The sequence below is a fragment of the Cylas formicarius genome, unplaced genomic scaffold, assembly GCF_029955315.1.
Source record: "Cylas formicarius isolate icCylForm1 unplaced genomic scaffold, icCylForm1.1 PGA_scaffold_12__32_contigs__length_19106922, whole genome shotgun sequence".
Taxonomy (NCBI): Eukaryota; Metazoa; Arthropoda; class Insecta; order Coleoptera; family Brentidae; genus Cylas; species Cylas formicarius.
The window spans coordinates 11,480,897-11,494,226 of NW_026844225.1; the positions used below are offsets into that span (position 1 = coordinate 11,480,897).

The 13,330-nt window shown below is 32.7% G+C and overlaps 2 protein-coding genes across 6 annotated transcripts in view; one reads left to right on the forward strand and one right to left on the reverse strand.

Annotated features, from left to right (window-relative positions):
- The window catches only part of LOC132708799 (aspartyl/asparaginyl beta-hydroxylase), a 39,194-nt gene that overhangs the window by 21,069 nt on the left and 4,795 nt on the right, over positions 1-13,330 (forward strand). For 4 of the 5 annotated variants that reach the window (XM_060681379.1, XM_060681377.1, XM_060681374.1 and 1 more), the window contains exon 2: positions 13,080-13,293. In XM_060681379.1, coding sequence (XP_060537362.1) covers positions 13,242-13,293 — 52 coding nt within the window. In that variant the 5' untranslated portion in view covers positions 13,080-13,241. Of the gene's footprint in view, positions 1-5,524; positions 5,653-13,079; positions 13,294-13,330 lie in introns of those variants that run through there. The other variant, XM_060681375.1, reaches the window with a different exon arrangement.
- On the reverse strand, positions 598-5,651 carry LOC132708801 (hairy/enhancer-of-split related with YRPW motif protein). The gene is made up of 3 exons (XM_060681382.1): positions 5,494-5,651; positions 3,956-4,173; positions 598-1,716 (listed from the first exon to the last, which is right to left on the reverse strand). The coding sequence occupies exons 1-3, from the start codon at positions 5,649-5,651 to the stop codon at positions 1,094-1,096; spliced, it is 999 nt and encodes a 332-aa protein (XP_060537365.1). The 3' UTR covers positions 598-1,093.

Genomic DNA, 13,330 nt, shown 5'->3' on the forward strand with positions numbered 1-13,330 from the left:
ACAGGGTGTGAAAAACAGGTTTTGGCTGCGCAAAAAAGAAAGGGGTTGGCCTGTTACGTATTCGCCAATCTTTTCAATGTATTGTTCGAATTCGCCTAGGTCATTTTTTATACTCTGCTAAATATTTAACAAAGCGACATTCCTTAATATACGAATGAAAGGGCAAAGCACAATAACCGTTAGAGTTCCAAGCAGCTGGGATATTAAACCAGGTTTTTCACCCAAAATAGTGATCCGAATACAAAAAAATATTCTAGAGAGAGTTCTAGAACGCACACGCTTTTGGCGATATAACACCTCAAGAAACAAACAATATTCAATCAAGTTTTATTCTTCAAGACCTTTTGTTCATTAAAAGTCTAATTCCACCTTAAAAGCTAGGGTTGCTATATTTTTGACACGCAATTTTTTTAGAGATGTAACAGTTGCAATTCAAAATAATATATTGAAGCGACTTTAAGTCGATTGTCTCGCGATCAAAACAAAGCAAAGTTTTTTTTTAAATATATATTTTTGGTATGCTTATCTCCAAATCACAATAAATTTCACGTGGTCTGAGATCAATATAAACTCTTCACAAAAATATGGTACCTCCGGTATACTATTTCTCGCCTAATTAACTTTAATACAATCATATAAATAAATTCTTATGACTATTAGGTACAAAATGACTAAAGCCTCTGTCGTGCATGTTCATCACTCGGAAATGTAAAAAGATAAATACACACGCGTCTCCGTCGTTACTATACAGCACAGCCCGAAACTGTTTACGATACAGTAAAGACTCCCTAATCCGACCCAAACAAACCGAGACTGATTTTCGTTAGACTATTTTATGATAATTTTTGTCTTGGTTTGTGTTTTCCAGTACTACTACTGAAAAAACATGTGTTTGTTGACATAGAGGAAGTTTACTAGATCCAATTAAAGAGACTATACTGTATTATGAGAATAGTTATGAAAATCAGTTACGGCGGCGGGTATTTCTGTATGTTGTTTCGCGTCATTATTTTTTATTTAAGGCAATCCATAAGGCAACTTGCACTAGAGGTAGGGGCACTTTTCCGCGACATGATTTATTTACACTTCACTGTCAATACGCTACTTCTGCGCCCCAAGGTCGATAGGGTTTCATACCCTGAGACGTAGGAACGCTCTGGCTATAATTTTGGTGGTGACTCGTAGAAGGTATCCCGAACGCATTAACGGGTGGAGGGTATTGATGGTGGGGACTATACGTTAACGCCGATGACGTGGTGGTGGTGAGGGGAGTTAAAATGGAAGTCGCCGGTGCGAGTCGACTCGCATCGCTCGATGGTACAGGCGCAGTGCTTTGCGCGCAAGACGTCGATATGTCGTAATGACCCAAATCGTGATGCATGGTTTGATGGTGAATCGGTGGCGGTAATGGTGGTTGGTGGGTGTTTAACGCGGAATGATTTCCGACCGGCGGCGACAATGGGTTTAAAGGAGTTGGGTAGGGAGGTTGTGAGGTTCCGTAACTCCACGGCGCGGTAGCGGCCTGTTTTAAAGCTAATTCTTTTTGTGCTGCGCAGCATTGAAGGTGTGACGTTAGTCGCAGACGCATGGGATTCTGCGCGTCCATACCTTCGATTCGTTCCAAATACCTGCTGACTTCCGCGAGACATTCTCTGAAGCCCATTCCGTGGTAATCGACCGCGTATTTGTGCGGATCGAAGGCCAACGAATCCAAACCTGAAACAAAATATCCCGATTGCAATACCGGACGTTTTTAAGGTTTTCATTTTTATTTTCGAAATGTACACCTTTCTAATATATACGCGGAGTGGGCTTCGGTAATAGTTCGTATTGCAGTCGTTTCAAAAAATGTCTCACTAAATCAGCCAAGAGAGAATGCTGTAAGTTATAAAAAATATATTACATATAATTAATTTGAATGATAAAACATATAAACAATGCAAATGTGGGCATTAAAATCAGAAAATTATATCGAGAGCAACCATAAAATTGCCTTTCAAACCGAACCAATATTTATTAAAATCATAAAATTATTTTGAAGATTTATGTCAAATAAACACGTTGAAACGAATTTTTTAACCAAATTTGATTTGTTTTTCTTACTTCAAGGACATATTTATCGATGTACTTATAAATAAATTTCTAAAAAATGCTTTGCTTCTACCAGGTGACCATTTCAACAAAAATTTATTTTTCTCTATTGACTAGTTCATTTTATTAAATATCAGGTTTTTGGCGTTTGCTTTTTTCTTTTTTTTTTTGTTCAAAAACAAATTACAATTACGAATGCGTTAGCTTTCAGTTTTATTTTGGTTATTATTTGCTACATTGTACTGTTTAAAATGCCAATAAAAACTCAAAAATAAATTCAGGCGTTTTTTGATATATTTGCAGGTTTATTCGTTTTTGAAAAAAGGAATTGACATTTATTAAGTTTAAATGGACCTTTTTTAAAACTTCTACTAAACTTAAACTCTCCAATTAGCGTGATATATTTATTTATTACTCTGCAAAAATTAGCATTTTCATTGAAATGAAACGAAACAAATGAAAACAATTGCTATTTTTCAAAAAATTTCCTGCCCTTTGTTCTGTCAGTTATAAACAGTACAATCCGATTGAAAATTGTTTGTAATAGTTTGCAGTTTCATTATGGTTTTTTTTTAAGAAAACAAATTGTTTACTAAGATTTTCACATATATATATTTATTCGTTTACTAAAAACTATGCAATTCTTTATGAGAATATAACCATAGTTTCAATCAAGATTTTCAAATTTTACATTTTGATAGTAAAGGGCACAAATTAACCTTTGGAAATTAACAAATTAAAAAATTCAAATATTCGTTTCAATGGTAAATTAGATCTTAATAATCCTGCGTTGTAAAAGTGATTTTATGTCTCTATAGATGTGAAAGTTTTAGTATTTTTTTTTCTAAAAAAAACAATATGGATTTTACCTTTCAACAAGTATCGGCTGAAAACATTCAAATTGTAGGTACTAAGTACCCTGCACACCAATTTTATAAATAAGTGGATTGTTGTCCTACTAAGTTCCTAAGTTCGGAAAGAGTTAAAATTAGTGAAAGAAAATAACATCCACATCCACACAAAAAATTATTGGGAAAAAAATAATGTAAAGATTGCTCGAATTTGTTTTTTCTCTGTACTAAAGATTTTAGTAATCTAAAATACTAAAATAGTTTTTTAAATTGTCATCCTGTCAACATTTACAGAAAAGTATAGGACGGTAAACATTTTTTTTAAGAAATAATAATTTTTGTTTCTCAAACGTCTACATATAAACAGAAAAAAAATTTGAGGAAGCAAATTGATCGGAATCTATTACCAAAACCAACCCGACTCCCTAATGTGGGGTGACAGAGGACCGTAATATAAACATTAGTGTATAAACCTGTTGCCCCGAATTATCTGCGATAACTCAGCGGTTCACAAAACGTTCCCACGAGGCTGGCGAATAGTGTAACGCAGCTGGTCTGCCATATCAACCACCTATTCCCACGCCACTTCTTTTTAACCCTTTTTCATTCACTTTTCACCTGCTATTACTATGCATTTTAATACTGCCCACATAATTATTTAGTTCCTCACGATTATTTATTTGCTACATTTAAACGTTATTGAAAAACTTCGATATAACAACGTGCTAAGATGAACGTCTTACGCTGCTATAACAACGTTTAGCAATAAACTATTTTTGCTTTATAAAATATCAAAATTGCAAAAAAAATACATTTAAAAATCTAAAATACGTCTAAAAATATGTGTTTGAAGATAACATTTGGAGAAAACAGTTAAAAGGGTCTTAGAAAGGTCCCCGAAAAGTGGAACCACCAGTGGGCGTAGTAATGACCTTTTTCGAATTGTTATTCCACATATCGTTGCAATTTTCATTTTTTATAAAAATAGCCGCACACTTTAAGTTTGTGCTTACCTTTTGCGTGCAGCATTTTCAAATGATCGACGGTCATTTGAAGAATTTCAGCTTTTTCTAATTTTGCGGAACCTTGTTTCTCAAATGCGCTTGGTACCAATCGTTTCAATTCAGATAATGACATATTGATACGATCCCGTCGTTTCTTTTCGATTACTCCCCGTCGTTTTTTTCTCGATAACATTTGGCAACTATCAGCATCACCGGGTGAAGTACATCTGCAAAAAGAAACTCCTAAATTCAGCCCCCAAATGTTATGATATGAAAATTATATGTACCTGTATCTCATGTAAACGATTTTATTAATTCTTTATTTTGAATTTTTATATTTGTATTCATTAATATAATTCATCACACAAAATGGAGGAGCAGTGAATGTTGCGAAGTTAATTATTTTCATTAATTAATTTTAAAAGAAGGCTATTTTTAAATGTGTTTTGAACTCATCGTTACTCTGCTAGCTTTTTTACATTTAAATGTTGTTAATTTATATTAACTCATTTGTAAAAAATATCGTACAAATATTGATTTTAAAAAATGATTAATATGGGGTTACTCATAAGTTGGCGTTATCATTTGGGCAGATGGCTTCGTTGATTGAACCATATCCATATGCAGTCTAGTTTTGTTTATCAATTAAAAAGTTTTTTTTAGATATTTTAGTAGCCTCAAGTGATGAATTTATGTAAAATAATTTTGAAAATATCGCTCGAAAACTTCTGAACCTTTCCAAGTAGGGTGTCAACTGATAAGGTGAAATTAGATCTGACATCACCTGTAATTTACATATAAAGCTCCTTAAACCTTGCCTCTCATTACTACGTAATAAATATATAATTGCTTCTAAGCAGCAAGTAGAAAACTCTCGCGAGTTTTTAATACATACAAATTTACAATTTTTTAATACTTAATGGTTTGTTATAATTTAAAATTGATTTTAAAACATTATACGTCATAAATTTTTATTTAATTTATTTTAAAAAATTAATGGAAGATTTTAATTTATTAAAGGCAGTTTTCAACTTTTTTTTTAAATTCTGCGGTGTAAATTGTTACACCGGGCAAAGCTTAACTGTAACTGTAAAATTTGCTTTTAAACTAATTAGTAATTATTTCGGAAGTAAATGTTATATAATAATTCAACTCAGGTGGAAACCAAGAATAATATTTTTATAATTTTGTAGGATTTGTCCCGTTCGTAACAATGGAAAATATAACATTACTTAATTAAAATCTCTTGCATTCTATTGTTTGTCTAGTTGTGATTTGTTTATCTGCTGCACCTGCATAGGGAGTTATGATTGTCAAAACACCTTACCAAAAATATTAAATATGGAAAATTTAATTAACAAATCCTATTTTAATTTTCTTTTATTTTTTTTTACCAAAACAATTTTCAAACTCTTTCAAATAAGCTCACATTTATTGTATTATTATATTGTAATTTTTAAAATAGCAGAATCATATATAGTTTTTATTTTTATTTTTCTTAAGCTGGCGAGAAATATTCAAAACTAAAACGCCGACGTGGTACTTACTGCTCCTTGGAAGATTCCTCCGAGTATGCGTCATCACAATCACTTTCAGAAAGAGGTCTTTTGATACCCCTAGTGGTCACCGGTTGCCACGAAGAAGCGGCATTCGCGCCGGAGTAACCCCAGTGCAAGGGTGTATTTTGAGACAACGAATGGTCCATGGTAAGCAAGGGGTCACTATCACCGCGAGCGCAAAAACCAAAACGCCCACGCCGCGAAGACACTGGTCGGAAGTCAGTCGCGTGTCAAAACGGCTGTCAGTTGATGCGAGCGTGTGTTCTAACGTCGCTTGTAGTGTTGAAAGTGTCTTACCCTGTTGATCAGACGCCGGTCCTAGCGCCGTTCGGTCACGTTTTTACCCCCACCACGTGCATCCCCACTCGGTAGCCGTCGTCCACGCGACCACTATACTACAGGAAGCAACCCTACAGAAATCCCCGACTTGCGGAACTTGCGGGGTTGCCGTATTTCCGTTCGCGGAGTTTAGTTTAGCTACTTAGTCACACGTTTCTTAATAAAAAAAATTTGCTTCATCGTTAGCAGATTAATTTAGTAGGACATACATGATAATAACTTATTGGAAATTTTGCAAAATCTACCCGCTCATTTCTTCTATCATACAGCGTGTTTATTAAAAAGGTTCCCATAAACGAGGTCCGGTTTTCAAGACATAGAGTGTTCAAGTTTTTTTTTTTAATAAAGTTTCTTAAAGTATTTCGAATATCTACAATTCTCAATATCCATATCCAAACGTTCAATCAGTTCCTCCACGCATTGGGTTCTGTCAACGACTTTTGCGCAAAATGGTTGAAATCCCCCAACTACTGATGCTGATTCTGTTTACCGATGAAGTGAGTTTCAAGAAAATTTTATAATAACCATTTGTGATAAAAATCCACATGACGAATAAAATAGTTTTTATTTTTTATCTCGTGGACGAAGCAAGATGTGAGAAACATTCAAGAGACGAAAGCATAGTTTTAGTCTCCCTATCTCAGAGAAGTATCTAAATTAAATTAAAGTCAGTGGCGTACATTTTTATCAATACATTTGCCCACCCCTGACACCTCCATTTAATTAATTAATCACTAGAAACAACGCTGGCAATTTTCAAACAACTCCGTGAGAAGATTTGAATTAATTTTAAAAAAATGTACCTTGGAAACAATGCATTTTCGGACCTACATTTATGGTAACTTGTTTCATAAAATAATCTGAGGATCACCCCCCTTAAATATTGCTCTTTTTTCAAAACCCTGTATACAATTGGTCGAACTAATTACACCACACTGTTTTGTGTAGGGCCTTTGTGTCACATAAAAAACACGATAGGACCTAATGTATTTCTAATGACGGTTTCTTCCTGATTTCTTTTCTCTTTTAATATTTAGTTTTATTCTTGAAAATATGACAGTTAGAACTCAAAACTTTGTAAACTATGAAATTTGGTTTTGATTTAGTCAGTAATATTCTCCAGATCCACATGGTCATCATAACTGCAAAAAGAGTAGTTTTCACTGCTTAGTATTAATTAATTAATTAATTAATTAGCATTTAATGTAATTTAATTTAAATTCGAAATAAATAACTTTTAGTAAGCGGTTAAAGGGTTAAACAAATATATAAATAATTGAAAAATCCAGAAAAAATATTTAGACTACCCATAATTCAAAAGCAAAAATCAATCCGTTGCAATTTTTTGCAATTAATTAATAAATAATAAGATGCAATTTTGTAGAATGTTAAAAATTAAAATGTTTACGAATATTCCTTTTTGCACAAGCTGGCATCAAGGCGGGGATTGGCGCGTGTGTATCCCACTAACCAAATTTTCCTGTGAGATTCTATCCTGAGCGCTAATTCGTTGACGATTGGGGTGAAACGTGATTAAACGGCCAAGTAATATTGGTTTTGTTTTATTAGTGACCATAAATCTGATTATCTCCGATTGACACCTAAGCTTTGCGCTTTTAAGGTTATACTCGACTGGATCAGGCAATAAAATAAAATTTTAAAGAATTGAAAAACAAAACTTTTAAAATAGCGCAACTATTTATTAATTACATTAATTAACGGTACGGACTAATTACGGCAATTAAATGTTGACTTTTTTTTTCGAAACTATATATAATTAATTAATAATATTGTTAATAGAAATTGTCTTAAAGAAAAATTTTAAGTTTTGATTTCAAAATAAATAAATATTTTTAAAAGAGTTGTTTAAAAGTTCCACTTTATCAAAATTTTCACATTAAATAAAATACAAAATAAAAGACACTGAAATTATTTTTACAAGAGACAATTCCTATAATTAGTGAATCAAAAAGTTAGTTTTGCAATATTTTAAACGGTTTATTGCTATTTAAACATGTTGTATCTATTGTCAGATAATAAAATTCCCTTTCATCTACCCGTGTTCAAGCACCTACACGATAAATACCGTTCACCAAAAAAAAGCAGATTTACCGTAACCCAAAATAAAATTATAGCAATGGGATTCTTCGCCCTTAATGTTGAGAGATGCGTAATAAAAACACGGAAGGTCTTCCTTTATGGACCTAACGGTGCCGCTGCTGCATCGGTGCCGCTGCTGCATCGGATTTTTTGTATTGCTGTTAGATTTTACTGTTATAGCCATCACCTGTTATAGCCAGTCCTGGCATCAAATACTCTTAATATGAATAACTAATTAATTAATTTAACAGCTAATATTTATCAATATTGAATGAAATTGTACAGTGTTTAAGGAAAGTAGGGACTTACTTAGACCCAATTAAATTAAAATTATTAATTCCAGTGGGGCTCCGGAAGACAAACTTAACTTTTTGACTAAAAAACTTGTTTCTCATTTACTTAAAAAAAGTGTCATTTTACATAGAAGTTTCCTGAACTTAAGTTCTTAAACTTAGTTTTCTGGATATAAACTAAGTTTGACTACTTGTATTTAAAAAAATCCGAACGTAACTTATTTATTTAGCTTAACTTTAGAGATACCTGGTATAATATGGTTAATCTGATTATTTAATAAAATCGGAAACTTTTGTCCAGTGCACTTTATTACTTCCCTACGTCCTTGCAATCAGGACTTGCTCCTATCAGGACCGTAACTAAAAAAATTACAAGGAAAAGTGCTGATATTTTGTGTGTCAAAAGTAACATTGTAATTAAATGCCAATTATTTTAAAGATAACGTTTAGAATATTATATTAATATAATAAAATTATATTTTATTAAGGGTTACAACTAGACATAAAAAACGACAATGACGCAAGAAATATTAGAACTCACGAAACAGGAAGTGAGTAAAAGAGTTTGCTGGAATGCATAATATACTAGTAGATAGCATGGAAAAACCAATTATTGATAAACAAGAAACCCTCGAAGTATAGAAAAGCTACGTGAAAAGATTATTTGGGACCACAGCCCAAATGTTCAGAATAACAATAGTTCAGACGGATGCCCAAAGATCTTAAAATATGCCATAAACACAGCTAAAACCTGGAAAACAAGAACATCCCAACGCAGATCTTGCAAATGCTTTATGATCACCACATCAGCGTGCTGGTCCAGTTTTTTAACGATATTTACATCACTGGTGAAGAACCAGAAGAACGCCTAAAGTGGGGTTTTATACCATTACCTGTATAGGCCGATTAGTCTGATGAGCCACATCAAAAATTTTCCTTCGTATAATTCAAAGAAGATAAGAAGCTGGTTCGAAAGGGGTCTGGATGAAATGCATTTTTTGTCTTAAATACTCATCCAGCAATATGTGAATTTCAGAGTCTATGAAAACGCGTTTGGCAGGGTTCAGTATGGAACATTCTTGACAATCGATGATAGAGATATGAGAATCATGGAGAACTTGTATTGGAGGCAGAAGTTGTTCGTATCGATGTAAGAATAACCGACGCACGATATCAGATATGCCGATGACACAGTCATCTTGTGTGATAGTATTTAGGGCCTCCAAGAGTTGTTGGATTGTGTAAACACGGTTGGTGGAGAAAGAGGACTAAAACTGAATATCGGTAACACAAAATTTACAATATTTAGTCGACAACCACACGCCGGTCCTTCTCTATAAATAGAACGACAAAACATTGAAATAGTTACCCTTGGATGCTACATCACAGAACAACTAGACCCAGATAAGGAGATAAAGTGTAGAATAGAATCACCTGGTACAGCTTTTCTAAAAATGAGACCATTTTTCTCTAATGAAAACTTAAACCTAAAATTGCAGCAAAGAATGATCGAGTTTTATATTGTTCTATATTTTTATAAGGGGCTCAAACGTTAACCTTAAATGCCTCTACAATCAATTTACTTGAAGCGTTGGAAATGTAGCTACATAGAAGAATGCCCCGAATACCATAAACAGCTAGGGAAATCAACGAAGCAGTATTAAATAGAGTCAATGCAATTCGTGAGCTGGTCGAAACGTTCATGGTAAGAAAAATGAAAATATCATATCTGAGAGATGTTCTTAGAGGAGAAAGATCCAGATTTCTCCAGCTTATAATGAAAGGGAAAATTAAGGGACGAAGAAGAATGGGAAGGAAACAGATGTCATGGCTCAAAAATATTAGGGACTGGACAGGAATACGTAGTGCGGAACAACTGTGAACGGCTCACCATTGTAATTGTTAACGTTAAGGGGACCTAATATTACACCGAAAGAAGAAGAAGATTAAGGGTAGTCCTTTCTTTAATGATTCAAGACAATGCTCTGAGTATACTTAGCGTAAATTGAATATAAAAATAACATCCACTAGAAGTTGGTAGCTCGGAAAGATTTGTTAAAATTTGATTAATGATTTTTTTTGTATTTTTGGATTGGCGTTATAAATCGTAAAAATTAGAGACTTGGTTCTCGACTTGCTAAACAATTTTTGATAATGAATTTTTTTTTATCCTACGCAAATATTTATTGCCGTGCCGAAACATCAAAATAGGATCATTAATATTTACGATATAAATATTTACTTTCGAGTTTATCCGATAAATAAAAAATAAGTCTAGTATCGAACTATAATCCAGTCCTGTTGCTCGTCCTGATAGGTCCGTTTATCCTGGGCGCCTTTGACTTGTTTCGAAAGCGATTAGCATTTCGGGGTGGATCGACTATATAGTGCGACACCGGAATGAGGGGATTCGATAAAATGGACGACACTGCAAAGGGTACGAAACGTGGGAAACAAGAAACTTCGGCCGTCACACCGCCGACACGCGCCATATAGAAAACGGTATTGTGTTTCTTTCGGCTTTGCTTTCGGTAACGAAATGGACAAAGATTTTTGGGATTGGTATCGTGTTTGGAAAATAATACTGACACACTTCAACCATTTCACCCCGAAAAGTTTTATTAAAAAAATTATTCGGTGCCGCGTTAAAATTATCTAACCAAAATCTTTTACCTTACTCGTAGACAATTTAATGAAAACACTTCGACTTTTAAATGGGCTCTACTCTGTTAATTAGTATGTTAGTCTTTGGTTTCTACGAGGGTTTTTGTTGTGTTCGAATATTAATATAATAATAACAATAATAATAACATAAAAAACATAATATAAAAAAGAACAAAAATTAAATTCATTTTAAAATACGTGGTATCTAAAAAATTGGATTTCGATATTTTCAAAATTCACAGAGTTACTTCAGTGGTGCGTAAAATAAACGAATTATCATTTTGTTAAATTTAAACTAAATATTAGTTAACAGAAAAAAATATATATAGTCGATTATGGTTACACTTGAATGTGTAGTGTTTAAACAAAGTAAGGGGTTAATTTAGTCCCAATTAAGACAAATTTAACTTTTTTGACAAAAGAATTGTGCTCCATTTACTTTTCCTTATATATATATATATATATATATATATATATATATATATATATATATATATATATATATATATATATATATATATATATATATATATATATATATATATATATATATATATATATATATATATATATATATATATATGTATATATATAATATATTTTAAATTATCAAACAACTAACATTAGTATGGTTAATTTAATTATTTAATAAAATCGAAAACTTGCGGGGACTGCAACTAACAAAAATAACAAGGAAAAGTGCTAATATTTTGTAAAGTAAGGTCGTAATTAAATGGCAATTATTTTTTAAGAAGACGCAGTTTAGATAATTAAATTAATACAATTAAAATATGCTTATAAAATTACCTTTTATTAAGGGTAAATAACGATAAGAGCCACAAAACCCACCGTTGCCAGCTCTGTTGGCAGAAATTATTTGTTAAAATTTTATCGTGATGGCCTTTAAAAATTTAAATAGTGGTTATAGGAAATATTTATTTAGATTCAATTGCTTTGGAGAGGAGTGTTTCCCAGGGCAGTATTCTGGATGTCATCAATACGCCGATGATACTCAGTTATATTTATCTTTTGTTGCTAGTGAAGCTGAAGATGATTTAAAAATAATTTCAGAGGTGTCTGCGGCCCGTGGCATGTTATTAAATACCACCAAAATGCAGATATTATAATTTGGAAATAAAAGTGAAAAAAAAAGTGCCTCTCTGATTCGGGTTGGCTCAATCTGGAGGACCGATATAAAGTTCACTTGGCACTTGCATCCATCACTATGCAGAAGAAATGATATACAGTTAAATATTTAATGAAATGCCTATGCTATAATATCCCTCCCGACAATATTCTTCTTCTTCTTATGTTTATCATGTATATACGGCTGTATAGTTTTGTTATAATAATCGCCATAATGTTATAAAATAATAGTATGATATTGTATGGGTTTAAATATTATAATTCGCTCGTATTTCCTTTTATTTATTCTGTTTTCCGGGCTCTTGTGGCTACATGGAAGAGCGCAATTTGCGAATGTCGCCACTTTTGTATTACAACTTATAATATCTTGATTATTAATAAAGAATAAAGACAGTTTATATTTATTCAAAATCAAAATAAAAAAATAGACAGTACCATACCATTCCGCCGATTCTAAAAAAACTGTCTAATGCTCGTAACTGCTCGCATATAACCCCAATTACCGAATAAAAAAATTGAATATTTGCAAAATACAACATTTTATTCGCTTATAAGGCATGTCGTGTCTGGAATCTCTTTTTAAATGATCCATCTCTTTAAATGCCTGAACGTACGTCGGGATCACCCTGTATTAAGTGTGCTTTTGTACATATACCATAACATATGATCAAAGTGCGAGTTTTATACAATACGGAAAAGGTGAAAGAAAATCAATATTACTGACTGGGTAACGCAAGTGGTATACCTAAAACAGTTAAAATAGTTCTTATACATACGTTATTTGTGATGTCAAGTGTTAACTTTATAATAAATTATATTAAGTTTAATTAAAGGACTTTCCACATAGTAACATTTTAGAGGCATACGTAATATTTTGATGTTCATCTATTTTTGTGAGCACTTTGGTGAGATGATTTCGATTTGAGTTTCCTTATTCTCTAACTAATCCAAAATGCATCTATTATCCGAAACAGAACCGGAATCTCCAAAAACTCGTGTTCGAACTACCAACAACCATGTTTTTTATTTTAGAATTTTCGCTTTATGTTTGTTCGGACATTATCGTACGCGTTCGTAATGCACTAGCAAGCAAGCAAACTGATTTCTATTCGCTCAGAATCATCGGAGTCATCAGGAAACTTGTCATGTATACGGTCGTCTGATACGCATGTAATTAATAGAACAGTCACCAACATGTCTGGTGACGTTCAACCCAGAAAACGGAAAGATAAGAAAAAACGTAAAGGTAAAGTTAAATTTGAATATCTTTTTCGTTTATTTTT

What these genes read in the sequence shown, in the direction of transcription:
- LOC132708801 (XM_060681382.1), bottom strand. Translation starts at nt 5,651, where the DNA reads ATGGACCATTCGTTGTCTCAAAATACACCCTTGCACTGGGGTTACTCC. An exon ending in GAGGAATCTTCCAAGGAGCA is followed by an intron (nt 4,174 to 5,493) that starts GTAAGTACCACG and finishes TTCTTTTTGCAG; the next exon opens with ATGTACTTCACCCGGTGATG. An exon ending in GAAAATGCTGCACGCAAAAG is followed by an intron (nt 1,717 to 3,955) that starts GTAAGCACAAAC and finishes ATTTTGTTTCAG; the next exon opens with GTTTGGATTCGTTGGCCTTC.